We start from the raw sequence: 14,856 nt of genomic DNA on the forward strand, positions 1-14,856 counted from the left end.
CAGAGCCAGGCTCCCAATGAGGTTTACCCAGGCACCACCCCCTATGCCTTTCAGATTTGTCCCTCCAACTACCGCATCGGCCTCACATCTGGTCCTGGTGTTATCCCATTCTCGCTGGTGTTGTGCTGAGTGTAGCCAGAGCTGGGGGTCATCCACTTGGCGGCGTCCATGATGGGTGTTAGTGTCCCGGGGCTGCCGTACAAAATGCCACAGACTTGGGGATCTGAAACAGCAGAAATGTATTTTCTCACAGTCCTGGAGGCTGGACGTCCAAGATCAAGGTGTGGGCAGGTTGGTTTCTCCTGAGGCCTCTCTCCTGGGCGTGTAGAGGGCCGTCTTCTCCCTGTGTCCTCACATGTCATCCCTCTGTGCATGTCTGTGTCCTAGTCTCCTGTTCTTATAAGGACACAAGTCAGATTGGATCCAGGCCTGTCCTAAAGACTCCGTTTAAACCTAATTGCATCCTTAAATGCCCTATACCTCCAAATATAATCACATTCTGGGGTACTGGGGTATTGACTTCAACGTATGAGTTTTGGAGGGATGCAATTCAGTTCATAATGCGGCCCCTCCCAGGCTGCTGGCACCACTGCAGCGGGTGTGGACCACTGAGAGGGGCTGGACGGAATTCCAGGGGGTGGGAGGAAGGGGCCTGCTTAGAAAATAAGAGAGGAGCCGTGAGTGGGTAGGGAGAGGGGGGCCCTTTGTGAAGATGGGTCCCGTTTAGATGGGGCAAGTGGGAGGTGTGCACAGTTAGGTACGTGGGTGGTCCCAGCAGGGGTGAGGGCTGGACCAGGAGAGGGTCCAGGAGCTGCCCGGTCACGCCCGACAGGTGGGGATGGACACAGGTGCAGCGAGTGGGGTGGGAGCTGGAGACAGGCAGGGTCCTCGCAGCGATGGGGGGGCCTGACGTGGGGGAGTGGAAGAGATGGACAGTCATCTCGGGGCTGTCACGTCGGGGGTGCAGGAGTCATGGTCGGAACCGAGGGAGGAGGGGCGGGGGGATGGTTCCAAGCCGCGGTGGGCACGCGAGGAGCAGGCCGCAGACGTGGCGGGCGCCGAGTCAGACAACGGAGGCGGGGCTGGCAGAACAGACTGCAGTGCGTCCCCCGTGCTCTCCACGTGGAGAATAAGGTCTCTGAGCGGCGCAGCTCTGCCTTTGCCGTTGGAGCGCGCAGAAACACGGAAACTGCACCGCTTGCTCTCACCCTCCGAAAAACAGATAATTTTGACGCCGTGAAAGCTTGGTGATCACAGGATCGATTCCAGCCGGCGCTGAAAGCGTGGCTGCTTTGCTTGCAGCCAGGGTCACCTGCTGTGTCTTCTGATTACAGCTGTGCTGTCGTCCATGCAAGCCTGCATGTTTAAGAATTCTTCCAACGTGCAAGTAAAAAGTATCTCGTGAGCCGGCATTTCTGTTGGCGTGGAATTGCCTCTGAAAGGTTCTTCTCGTTGACGGTCTGCTTCAGCCTCCTCCTATCTCCTCTCCTAGGAAACCAGAGCCTCTTCAGAGAGCATCATTTCCGTCCCTGCTTCCAGCACCTCAGGGTCTCCGAGCCGCGTGATTTATGTAAGTTGGATTCTCTCTGTGGAGAGTGCGGAGGGGCCCCGGGGCCCGGGGTTGTTGATGAGTGTGCCCTCGGAGTGGGGGGCCGGGGCCAGCACCCCCCCCACCGGAGGCCGCGGGAGAGATTGGGGCAGACCGTGAGGCTGGGTCGGAGCCTCCAGTGTGGATGTGCTGTGCGACCACGGCCGCCCCGTGATGTGGCGACAGGTGCGCAGAGAGGTGTGCTCACAGCTGTGGTTACAGAGGTGTCGGTGAGTCACATCCGCATCCCCACAGCCAGGACTCACCTGCGTAAATAACACTTGGGCCCGTGTCACAAATAACGGTGCAGATCTGTGCCCGCTGCCGTGGGAAGTTCCTAACGTGTTTTTAGGAGAAACATGTGAAGGGTGATGTATGTTGTGTGATCCCACTTTCATTTGTGTGTGTATGTATTTGTGTGCATATGTATGTATGGGTATGTGTGTGTGTGTATGTGCGTACGCATCTGTGTATATGTGCACGTGTGTGTGTGCGTGCGTGTGTATTATGGGTATGGGTATTTGTGTGTGTATGTGTGTACGTGCACATACAAGTCTAAAAATGATTGGGAACTTTTTAACGAATAGTTAATAACAGTTACCTCTGGGTGGTGGGATTAGAAATGGAAGATTAGAAATGGTTGTAATTATTTGCTAGTTTACTTGGCTAAGTGGCAAACTTCATTGTCTGGGAAAGAGCCTGTGCAGGGTGGGGGAGGGGAAGGGGCGAGCCCTGGACTGGGTGTCTTGGTCCAGCTGCCCACCTGAAGGACAGCCGGTGACTTGGGACGAGTCGCCTCTCTCATCCCCCCTGCCACCCGGCCAGGGCCTCATTTTTCTCTCACACGATGGGGATGGGATTCGCTCTTCTCAACACTGCTTTTGACTCCCCAAACTCTCATTCTAGTTGGGCTAGGGCCATTCCTGACCCTAATTCCGATAGGTGATAATAACAAGGGTTCTAGTCCAGAGAGTAAATCGCAGGATGACCCTTTGCAGATGCAAACCCGGAGGCTCAGAAAGGCAGCATGAAGTCACCAGGCAGCTGTGTGCCCTTGGGCGAGATGTTAGCCTCTCTGAGCCTCTGGGAGCTCACCTGTACCTGGGGACTCACAGTGCCGGCTGCCCAGGGCCACTGAGGTACTGAGTGGGAGGCCCCGGGCACAGCCCTGAGCCCAGAGGGAGGACAGGAAACGCTCACTCGCTGGGATTACTGTTATGACATCTGTGCTCATTTGCCGGGGCCGCCGTAAAGCACCGCAGACCAGGGGGCTTCAACCACAGAAATGTATCTTCTCACCGTCCTGGAGGCTAGGAGTCTTGAGTCAAGGTGTTTGGAGGGTTGGTTCCCTCTGAGGCCTCTCTCCTGGATGTGTAGACGGCCGTCTTCTCCCTGTGTCCTCACATGGTCGTCCCTCTGTGCACGTCTGTGTCCTAACCTCCTCTTCTCAGAAGGACACCAGGCGTACTGGATCAGATCCCACCCTAATGACCCCTTTTTACCTTAATCACCACTTTAAAGGCCCATATCACCAAATGTAGTCACTTCTGTGGTGCTGGGGGCTAGTGGTTCAACATAGAAATTTGGGGGGGCCACAGTTTAGCCCCAAATACCATCATCATCATGAATAATAATGACTATTATTATTTGAATGAGATCGTATTTGTGAAGCACTCGGCATGCGGCCAGGCATGGTCGTGTCCCCAGACTGCAGCTACTGCTGGTCAACTGCTCATTAAACATGAACTATTATTTTTTGAACAAACTGGTGTTCGTAAGAGGCTTAGGTACGGTAGTGACCATGTAACGGTGCAGTGAGCGGTGACCAGAGTCCCTGGGCTCTGTGATCACTGTTACTTTAAAGGTCATGCAGCGGTAAGCAGTGGAGCTGTCTTTGAACCCAGGTCTCTGCCACCACAGAGCTTGGGTTCTTCCCAGGGAACCCCGCTGCTCAGTGCTGAAAACCAGCCCTGCTGGGTCCCTTCTTCCACCTGGCAGTTCTCAGCACAGCCAAGTCCACGCCCCTTGATCGGGTCACGTGGCCTCCCCGCCCTTGGGGAGCCCACCAGGATTATGGTGGGCAGAGAAGTTTCCCACCAGCTGGGTGTACCTTCAGCCGAGGTAGATTCCAGCTGGTCGCACCGTCCCAGCCGAGACAGACTTCTCGCTCAGCTAATACGAGTGTGCTGGGTTCCAGTTTTAAACAGAAGACCTTGAAGTGTACACACTGCTATATTTTTTAAAAGTAAAAAAAAATAAGTACATAGAAGACCTCGGGCGAATTAATTTGATCCTGTCTCCTGAGTCTGAAACGCCAGTTGTTTGTTTGACACTCCAGAGGTGCCTTGAGTCCTGGGTACCAAGGAGTGTACTCTGCTGTCTCCTTTTGCCTCTCAGCATCCCAGTTAGATGCAGCTCAGAGAGGTGCAGAAGCTGGTCTGTGTCACAGCCTCTGAGTCATGGAGCCACCATCCAAGGACCTGCATCCATTTCTAACACATGGACTCCCAGCACCATGGCCAGCGCCCAGCCGGGAACGTCCCACCCTGGCCATCCCTCCCAAGTCAGGGTTGGTATCAGCACCAGTTGGCAGTGCACATCCATGCAGTTCCTTCACTGAGGAGATGAGAGTCTGGTCAAGCATGTGCCCTTCTTATCTCAGGCTCAGCCCCTCTGCTCTTCCTTCCATCTCCCTGTTGGTATCTCCTGTCACCCTACTGTGCACCCGACTCTACTCAGCGCTGGGCACACTCAGGACCTCAGGACGGGGGTCCCAATCCATGCACCAGCTCAGCGTGCTTAAGAGGATGCCAGCCGCCTGGGACACGCCTGCTGTGGGATGGTTGTTCTCAAATGCAGCCTCCTCTCCCTCCCTCTCCCTTCCTGCCCATCAGGAAGAGATCAATTCCCCGCGATGTCCCTGTGTGCAGGAATGGCAGGGAATTCATCATGTGATGTGGCTACCGTCTCCCACACGGGCTGTGAGCTCCTGGCGGGCAGGGGCCGTGCCTCACTCACCTTAGTATCTAGGATAAAACATGCACACAGTAGGCGCTCAATAAATTGTGGGGTTTTAAAAGTAATCTTTTCACTGCCTTTTTCTTTATTACAAATGTAACCCACATTTATTAGCAACAAAATAGTGATTGGTGCAGAGGTGAAAATGAATACCATTTATAATCCTCCCAGCCAGAGTAGCCACTGTTAATATTTTGAAGTATGCCCTTTAGGTCTCTTTTTCTCTGTGTGCGTGTATTTTCTTTTTTAACAAAACGAGGTCACATTGGCTATATTGTTTTGTAACCTTTCTTCACCATGGCAATAAAGCAGTGAGTCGGCATAGCACAAAAGCAGCATCATTAGATTGTATCATCGGTAGGATTATATTATAGCTATAACATCATATATGGTCATATCTTATTGTTTGTTATGCTGGATACAGTATAGGAGAGAAGAAAGCTAAGGGAAAGCACTTGTACATACACACACTCCAGTGGCCTTCCGCCAATTAGACAACATAGCCCGTTGTCATGGCAACCGCCGGGACTTGGATGCAGGGAAATGCATCTGTGAGCCCCGCTGGGCAGGACAAATGCTGAGGAGCCAGGAGCACAGCCACCTAGCCGGCCAGCTGGGGGCGAGCAGGCTTCTTTCTGAGCAGGGTCGTGTTGGTGGCAGTTGGCATCGTCGGGCTGCCTCCCTGATCCCCTCTGTCAGGGCAAGGCGGATGCTGTTGACTGTGCCCCTGGGGCTGAGAAAGCCAGCGGGCACTGAGCGCTGCGATCATAGCAGGACAGAGGTGGGTGGGCGGACACAGCCTCCACGGTGACCTGTGAATGCCGGCCTCTCCCAGCCCCACGGCAGCATCGCCCTTTATATCGAGCTGTGTTGATGGTCACGAAATCCAGCAGATGGACAGGGCCCGGGTGGTATTCCCATTTTCAGGGGGAGACAAAGACCCAGAGAACCCAGCTGGCTTTGGCAAATGCGCAATCGATTTTAGCTCAATTCGGCACGCCTGCCCCGAGGACCTGTGCCGTGTCAAGCATGGAGTTAGGGAGAGGGACTCCATGGTGAATCAGGGTCCTGAACCCCCAGGAGCCACCAGCCTTAGGAGAAAAGGAGACAGATGCGCCAACGAAATCAGCACCTTTACTCACAGGAGAAAAACATCCACCTCAGGTGGTGGAGGGGAAGCATGCTGAATCTGGAAGGACCGGAGGATGAGCTGGGCAAAGAGGCCTGGCAACGGCATTTCGGAGGGAGGGAACAGCATGTACCAAGCCCTCATGTAACCGAAAGTGCGGTCCAGCTGCTCGCCGCTCAAAAGCCAATAAAGAGGCAAGGCTGGTGGAAAGGAGACGTTGCTTTATTTTGGATGCCGGCAACCAGGGCGAGGTAGAGGAGGGTGGGCTCCTGTCCAAAGGCTGACTCCCCCCGCTGACAATCACTGGGCAAGAGCTTTTATAGGCGCAGGGAGGGGGCTACATGCAGAAACAGCACAGTCAGCTGTGACTGTCATCTTGAAATTGGTCATCGGTTGTCCGACCGGCGTCATCTTGATTGTTTTAAGTACAGTTCGTCTTCGGTTCCAGGGTCACTTTATTCCCATTTCCTTGAGGCCAATTCTTGGAATCGTGGCCGCTTACGTCGTGGCTACAGTCTGGTCATCATGTAGTTCACTTCTAATACCTGCTGGGGTTTCAGTATCTATAAAGCAGCTCCCAGGATACGGCTCAGAATATTATCTGTAGCCCTTAAGGAGGAACTAAAGGTCTTTGACTTTGCTTAATGATTAAACTATTATCATTTGGTCTCCTTTGACGGTTTTCCTTTGTTTCTGCATCTTCTCACTTCTCTGATTAAACTTATTCTTTGGCTGAAGTTTTTCTACAGACAAAAGGCAGGCGGAGGACATGGGTGGAAGCACCATAGGGTCCTGCTCCGTTTCACTCAGGCTCTGGATGTTCTGGAAACTAAGGGGTTGAGCGTGACAAGGGGCATGGGTTGGGGAGTGAGAGGCTTGAATGAGCACATACACAAGGGCCAGGTCCCCAGGGGGCCTGAGTTCAGATTTCCCCGGAAGGCAGAGAGGAGCAGCTCAAAAAATGCCGATCTGGCGGCACCACAGTTACAAACGACAGACTCAGGGTTTGAACTCAGGTCTTCTGAACGTTGCCCAGGGTTCCCAAGGGAATCGCCAGAGATCTGAGACATCAGGTGTTCACTCCCTCAACCTGCGTCACAGATGGCAGGGATTGCCCCTAGCGTACCCAGCGAGTCACGTGAGCCTTGGAGTTGGTGGTCAGGGAAGTCTTCCTGGAGGAGGTGGGCTGCCGGACTTCAGAGGATAAAGGAAAGCTGGAGGGTGGAGGCTGAGCCTGGCACACTGGGGGAACAAGGACGAGACACCTTATGATGAATGGGCTGCAAACATCAAGGCCAGGTTTGGAAACTGCAGTGAGGGCTGTGTCACCCATCCCGGAAGGGGCTGCCAGAGGATGTGAGCTGGAGGACGACGGGGTGCAGCCGGAGTTTGAGCGACGTGGCCCTGGCGGGGAGGAGAGAGAGCCATGGCAGAGAGCATGGCTCTGGACTCAGACAGCCTGCGCCTCCTCCCTGGCTGTGTGACTCTGGGCAAGTTACCCAGCCTCTCTGGGCTCCGGTTCTTCCTCTGTGAAGAGGACGTCCTGTGAGTGCCCCCTTCGCGGGCCCAGCCCGGTGCTGTCCAGGGTGGAGGGTGTAGTGTCACGCTGCTGTTGGTGGCGTTTGTTAGAAGAATTGCTGGCGGGACAGCCCCCCAGAGGCTGTGGCTGGATAGGGACGTGGGCAGTGAGGGCCTTGACCAGAGCCGCCTGGGTCTGGGAAGGGGAAGAGAGGAGGCCGGGGGCACCGAGGGGGGCCGAGGTTGAGATGACGGTTCCTGCTGGGTTTGGGGGTCGAGCCGAGCCAGCGGGGGCAGCCCGAGTGGCCAGCTTTGCCTGCGGCTGGCAATGCCAGGCTGGGATTAATCCTCAGAGGGGACCCGGGGGAAGGAGGTGACTGGTGTGTCAGCTCCAGGAGGGATGGGAGCCTGGGCATCCGCCGCGCCAGGAACTGGCTCGTGCTGGGAGCAGGCTGGGGACTCACGCCCTCCCCTCCGTTGGGCTCGTGGGCTGTAAACATTCCGCCGGCGCGGGAGGGGTGCTGCAGGGACACGGGGACTGAGACCGGTGTTTGGGGGGGGAACCTCGGCCCTGCTGTGAGAGCCAGGCTGAGGCGGCCACCCCGCTCCAAGGCCTGTCCAGTCAGTCACGCGCCCCCCAGGCAGCCCCCGGAGCCAGGAGGAGGGGCCCGCGGGCGGTGCAGGGGAGGCCGGGCCCAATCGCAGGGGAGCGAGCACCCAGGTGGACCTCACCTAAGCAGATGTGGTGGCTCCAGGTGCGTCACCACAAGTGAGCACCTCTGCAGTGACCTTGCTGAGGTCACACAGCTGGCCAGCAAGCCGCAGGCAGTCGGCTGCGTATTGAAAGCACTCCAAAGCCCTGAGTGTATGTGTGTGAGTGGCTGGGTAGGGAGGTGTGTACGTGTGTACTAGTTTGGTGGGTGAGGTTGTGTGGGTGCGAGTGAGTATGCGGAGGTGTGGGTGTGTCAGTGTCTCCCCTCCACAGTTGTAGGCGGGCATGTTCCCTGTGTGCGTGCATATGTACACATCTGTGTGCATACGTATATTGTGCGTGCGGGTCTGCATGTACGTGTTGGGTGTTTGCATGTGTGCATACATGCATGCACACATTGTGCATGTGTTTAAATGCATGTATGCACATCTTTTACGTACGTATGTATTTTATGCGTGCACACGTGTGTATGTGTGTTGCATGCATACAAGTATACTCTGTGCATGTGTGTGTATGCATGCATCCATGTGTGCGTTTGTATGCATGTCTACATGTGTGTGTTTTCTGTGCCTGCATGCACGTTATTTGTGTGTGTGCATGTCTTTGTATGCATGCATCCAAGTGTGTATTTGTATGCATGCATGCATATACGTGTGTATATGTGTGTTTTCAGTGCCCGCACACATGTATTTTTTTACACGTACGTGTGTATGTATGTATGCAAGCATAGATGTGTGTGTGTGTGGTTATGTGTGTATTTAGACCATGGGCTGAGTTCTCACTGTCTGCGGGGACGCAGGTCCGTGTGCCACGAGACTTCCCCATGCCTTTGCCCCCTGGCCCCGTTTCGCTCAGACCCACCTCTACCCATGGCTGCCGAGCGACCACGCCTCCAGGTGTGGGTCTAACCACCCCCTCGTCTCTTTCCTTCCTCTCGCAGGCCAAGCTGGGTGATGAGATCCTTGACTACAGAGACCTGGCCGCTCTCCCTAAAAACAAGGCCATCTACAGCATCGACCGCCCCGACATGATCTCCTACTCCCCCTTCATCAGCCACTCGGTGGGGGACAGGCAGAGCTGCAGCGAGGTACGGCCCGGGCCGGGGCCAGCCTGCGGGGCATGAAACCCATAACCGGTCCCCTTGGCGTCCGTCCCCACGGCCGTCCGGCGGCCTCAGCCTACTTTACCCCCTCAGATAACCTGCGCCTCCTCTTTAAAGAATTCCCAGTGTGCTCTGGCCCCGAACTGCTCCTCGCAGACACACTGACGGAGAGGGTCTGGACAGGCCCCCTCGGCGGGCGCAGAAAGCAGAAATCTCGCTGGCGATCAGGAAGGTGACAGGAGCAAAGCGAGAGTCTCTTTATTTTCTTAAGTTGGGAAATGTATCCTGTTCTTTTGTCCAGAGCGCTCCGGGCCACCCTCCGGCTCTCCCAGCCCTGGCCCACTCCTCCGTCCCGTGAGCTCCCCGAGCTGGCTTGACCCCTGGTTGAGCCCCAGATGCCTTCTCCCCCGCTGTCCCGTGGGCAGTGTCCTTTGCTGGGCCTTCCTAACCACGGCCGCCTCTCTCCATTTACCCTGGGATTTGCTGGTGGAGTCGCTTTTCCTTTCTGAGACTTCATTGTGACCGGGCCATGGGGGTGCCTGGGATGGAGAGGAGGCGTGTTTTGCCAGCTGTCGGCCGTGTCTGTGCGCCGGTCACGTGTGGTGGCCCGGCATGGGCGCCCCACTCGGAGTCTCCCAAGGTGTAGCCGAGGCTCCGGGGCGCCAGGCTCGAAGGGGTCGTGCAGGCAAGCCCAGCCTGGCAGACACCTGCTGTGGTCCAGCAGCTGGCGCAGTTGCGGGGCGTGAGGGCAGGGTGGGAACAGCCCAGGGATCCAGGGGTCCACAGCACACTCACGGGTCATGCTGCAGTGGCTAGCCCTTGTCGCTGATATCACAGTCATCACCCGTTCCTCAGGCCCGCTCTCACTCTGCGCTGACACTGGGCTTTTGCGTCGCTCCACTTCCTGTGGCCCAGCACTTTGGGAATGACCGTCCCAGGATGTAGATGAGAAGACGAGGGTGAGGGAGAACGAGGGTGAGGGCCCAGGACCGTGCTGCTCACGGGGGCAGAGCTGGGGCTTGGGCCCTCGTGGCTGACCTTGGTCACTGCTGCCTCCGTGCCGGCTGCGGCCATTGCCCAGAGCGAGGTATTGGGGTTCTGCCCCTCCTCCATCTCGTGGGACCTCGAGGCCTCTGCCCTCCGCAGGCCCTGCCATGCCCCGGCTGGGAGGCTGCTCAGAGGTGTTCTCTGTGGGAGCCCTTCTGTGGGTAAATGGTGGAGTGGGCCACAGAACGTGGGTCAGTGCGCTGAGCTGAACAAACCCTGGCCTCGGGGCCAGACCGCTTCCCCTGCTTCTCGGGAACTGCAGCCTTCCAGCAGTTCATCCGAGTGTGGGAAGCTAGCAGAGGGAAGGGCAGTGGGCTGGAAGCACAGAGATCTGCCAGCCTTTCTGAGCCTCAGTCTCCCCTTCAATGAAATGGGAAGATTGGGAAACACTTTCCCCTTGCCGTTCTAATGGTACGAGAAAATGTCCCCAGTCACCAGGGCTCCTCCTTGGAAACTCCCCACAGCGTCTTCCTACCTGTCCAGGAGAGGGGGAGACGGGTGAGCTTTCCTGCCTGGAAGCCCCATTTCCAGAGCCCCTTCTGCCAGGCGCTCCCTCCTTAAGTCCTGGTAACACGTCTGTAGGTGGCAGGCGGTGCTCACCTGCTCCAGCGGGAGGTGCCTGGCCGGGGAGGCCGGTCACCGCTCCCCAGGGCCCCGATGACCCCCCTACCCCGCACACTGGTCCTCACCCCAAGCCCCGAGGCTCCGAATCGCGCTTCCTTTCTCTGGGCCCCTTTTCTCTCTTCGGAAGAAACCCAAGGGTGATGGGCTCACAGGGTGTGGCCACCCAACGCCTGGAGCCAACAGTCTTCCCTTAGGAAATGGGTCCTCGTGGGGGAGAGGCAGGGCGGGGGCGGGCCAGAATGAGACAAGGTCCAGGCTCATCCGCAGAGAGGACTGTCCTGGGGACCTTTTCCTCGGGTGCCATTGACCGTGTGTCTCCAAAACGGAGGTCTTGGAACGTGTGTCGGGTCTCGTGCTGGGGTTCCCTGCCGTGTGGAGGAGGGTCCGTGGTGCAGATGAGCCTGGGCCGGGGCGCTCTCCCCCCCCGAGTGACCACCAGGCGCTGGGCCTAACAGGTAACTCTGTGTTGTGTCCACAGTCCCCGCGGCTGCTCTCGCCGACGCCGCCCGAGGTAACCGCCCCCGGCCTACCCCGTTTGCTCATGGCGCTGCCGCCCGGATGGTAAAGATAACCAACCGGGGCTCCCCTGGAGGGTCTCCCAGGCCCTTGACTGTGGCATCAGGCCGTGACCCTCTGAGGCCGGGGCTTCCTTCTCGCCGTTGGTTATTTTTATAATCGTATCTCATCTGCATGCTTCCCTTGTGTCTGCCGGCCCTGCGATACGGACACGTGGGACACCTGTGTCTGATCTGAGGTCTGGGTCACGGCTTTCTTTAGAGAAAAAGTCCAGGGGCTGGGTTAGCCTGGGCCACGTCATGCGCCTCCAAGTGGGACTTAATGGGAATATCTTGGGTCCTCGAGGACAAATGTGCTGAAAGCATTTCTCTATCAGGTAGCATGAATTAGCAGCCCGCTCGTTTTTCTTGTTTCTCAAAACTGATCCGCGACACAGACAGCCACCAATCAGACTCCAGTCTGCATGGGCATCAGACCTTGGGTCCAGGAACACGACAGCCAAAGCCTGCACGTAGGCAACTAGCACCGAGCTGCCGCGCCCATATGTGGCCGCGAGCCCCGGGCACGGTGCAGGCGAGAAGACAGGACATCTGTATGGTGTAAACTGGCCAACAGGGCTGTGCAGAGGATGCCTGGGGATGGAGACGAGACTGCAGGGCTGTAGCCATCCCAGGGGAGAGAGTGTGCCCATGGCCGGGATGGGCCAGGCCCAAGGGGCTCAGGGTGAAGTGTGGGTGGCCCTGGCAGGTGTGCTCCCAGCACGAGGCCTGCCTGAGCGGAGCGTGCAGGTGGGCACACAGGCAAGCTTTAAGGACGGTGGCTCCGTGCGTTCTGCTAAAGAGCAAGCCCTAGGAGGCAGAAGGTCAGCTTGGAAGGGCGTGGGAGCCGTGAGCGCCAGACCCAGAGTCTTCCATTACTCATCCCACGCCAGCCTGGAGGGGCAAAGCGGCAGCGTCCACCCCACGGCAGGACACTGGCCCGTGTCGTGACTCAGGCCAACGTGCCGAGCTGTGGCAGGCGGGCGGTCTGCTCTGCCCCCGTGCCATAGTGCCACGCCATCTCACGCCACCTGTCACCTGCCCTGACCACCCCAGACAGTGGCCATCCTGCTTGAATGGAGTCTGCGTTGTCAGTGCTTGTGGGTCTGACTCAGCTGGGCTTCTGGGCCAGGGCGGGGGGAATACAGAATCTCAGTGGTTCTCAAACTGTGTTCCGAGGGGTCTTGGGTGCCGGGAAGGATGGGGCAAGAGGGGAGCTGAAAGACATAGGTGGATGCAGGTGCCTCTGCCTCCTCTGTGGGAGCCCCAGCTACAAGGAGGGGCTGCTGGAGGCGTGGGCGGGACCCTGCCCTCCAGTACCTGGTACGATGCTCAGGCCGAAGGGGAGTGTCAGCACCTCCAGTACCTGGTACGATGCTCCAATACCTGGGACGATGCTCAGGCCGAGGGGAGTGTCAGCACCAAGGCCAGCCCCCCCCATCTGGCTCTTCAGATGTGCCCTGGCAGGTGGGGGGACTGCGTCCTGGGGCCGTGCTGAGTCAGCCTCTTGGGTCAGGAGCAAACGCCAAGTGGAGGGCGGAGGGGTGGGTGGATACGGGTGGGCGGTGCTCTCGGTGCCAGGGTTCACCAGGCTGTCTTCTCCCAGGGGTATCAGGATGACCGCTCCTACAAGCAGTGCCGGACCTCCAGCCCGAGCTCCACCGGGTCGGTCAGCCTCGGCCGTTACACTCCGACCTTGCGGTCGCCCCAGCACTACAGCCGTCCAGGTACATGCCCCCCCGCGGCCTCTTTTACCCCCGTGAAGCTGTGCTTCTTGTGGCTTTTCCTCTTATGAGTCTGTCTCTTACTTTAGCGCCTGGAAAAACGACCGACAGGGCGTGGGATTGCCAGTGGGTGATGGAGAGCCCGTGCTTTTAATGAATGAAAAGGCCGTCTGCTGCCGGGGCAGGGAGGTTAAGTGCAGAGGCAGCTGGTTACCCCGTTGGTTAGAGGAGCCGTCCTGTGAAGCACCATGGCAGCGCTGAGCACATAGAATCCAGCTCATGTGTCAGTAGCAAGAGATGTCAGGAAGGTAAAACAGCACAAAGGGCAGGAGACCGGAAGTAACTTAGTTCCAAGCTCGCGTGGTTCTGGGAAGGTTTGCACTATGAAGACAAAGTCAGCGCACAAAAACTAGAGTCAGCATATGCGTTGACCGTTCGCCGGTAGCTGGGTTAGTGGCCCCAAGGACAGCTGTCCCCATGGGAAAATTTGCAAGGGGCCACTGCCAGCCCCCTCCCAGTGGGGAGAAGCCCGAGGAGGGTCCTCTACCCCATCCCACCTCATCCCCCGCCTGGCTCCCAGCTACGTATTCCATTCCTTTCCCTTTTAAAAATCCGCGTTGCCCTCAGTGTGTCCAAGCCACAGGGACTCCACACAGAGGCTGCTTCCTGAGGGATTTTTTTCCAAGCATCTCCTCTTCGGCCAGCTGTTGCATGGCTCTATCCTCACCTCCATGGACTCGACTCTGATTTTTGCAGCCCTTGTGGAAAAATCAAGTCTCATTCATTTGCAAAGTTATTTTCATGGACTCCCTGCAATGTGCCTGGTACATACTGCTCAGTAGATGTTTGGAAAGTGGGTGAGTGAGTGAATGGATGAATGAATGAATGAGTGAGTGAGCGAGTGACCAGGCGAGCAGGTGAGTCCAGGAGAAGGGCTGTCAGCCTCTGCTGACCCCTGCCCACCATATTTGGGTCTTCTGGCCTTGTTGGTTGTGCCTGGTCAGGTGGTCACCCCAGAGCTATGACCCGAATCTCTCCTGGGCAAGGCCGGGGTGCCTGTCAGGTGACAGATCACTCCCTGGTCTGGCCAGCTGCCCTCCACCTGGGCCCTGGATCCCCAGGAGCCCCCTAAGTGGGGCAGTGGGCAGGGCTCAGGGGCCAGCAGCTCCCACCCAGCAGGCCTGGGGGCGCTGCCACCCTGACCCCAGAGGGCAGGGCTTCCTCGGTTGGAACCCGGAGCAGACTGGCCCAAAGTGTACTTAGCGGCACCCCTTCGGGTGCCTCAGAAAGGTGTGCATTCCTCGAGAGAGGAAGCACAAATGTTCCTAGCAGAGCGGGGCCTAGGAATATTTTGCAGCTTTGTGGCCCCGAGCGCAGGGCCGACTCTGACTTGTTCTCTGTTGCCCGCAGCTGGTACTGTGAGTGTTGGTACCAGTAGCTGCCTGTCCCTGTCCCAACACCCAAGCCCTACATCCGTGTTCAGACATCATTACATCCCCTACTTCCGAGGTAAGGCGCTCAGGGCTGCGGGCTGTGGTGCAGGGCCGGCCGTGCGTCTGTGTCTTGCTGTCCTGTGTGCGCCGCATGGCTTCCCCGAGCCCATGTCTCACGCCCATGCTCCCCGCTTTGCATCTTGTGTGTCCAGCTCTGTCGGTGTGTACACGTTCCCAGGAAGTAACTTGTGCCAGGGAGCCAGCGGCGAGGCAGGAAGAGGGGTCTAGGACCTACCCAGCGCCCACCCTTGGGCTGGTGCCCAGAGCCTTTCCCTAAGTCATCTCCTTTTCTTTCCCACGTCAGCTCGGCAGGTGCGGGGACCGCTAGCCGTGCTTATCGGGAGCAA

At 57.6% G+C, this 14,856-nt stretch overlaps 1 protein-coding gene across 1 annotated transcript in view; it reads left to right on the forward strand.

Annotated features, from left to right (window-relative positions):
• The window catches only part of ABLIM2 (actin binding LIM protein family member 2), a 126,051-nt gene that overhangs the window by 62,721 nt on the left and 48,474 nt on the right, over positions 1–14,856 (forward strand). Inside the window, exons 9-12 of the mRNA XM_007456866.1 lie at positions 1,493–1,570; positions 8,906–9,052; positions 12,899–13,019; positions 14,427–14,525. Of these exons, the coding sequence (XP_007456928.1) occupies positions 1,493–1,570; positions 8,906–9,052; positions 12,899–13,019; positions 14,427–14,525 (445 nt within the window). The remainder of the gene's footprint in view (positions 1–1,492; positions 1,571–8,905; positions 9,053–12,898; positions 13,020–14,426; positions 14,526–14,856) is intronic.

Source organism: Lipotes vexillifer, unplaced genomic scaffold (assembly GCF_000442215.2).
Source record: "Lipotes vexillifer unplaced genomic scaffold, Lipotes_vexillifer_v1.1 scaffold63, whole genome shotgun sequence".
In the NCBI taxonomy this organism is placed as follows: domain Eukaryota; kingdom Metazoa; phylum Chordata; class Mammalia; order Artiodactyla; family Lipotidae; genus Lipotes; species Lipotes vexillifer.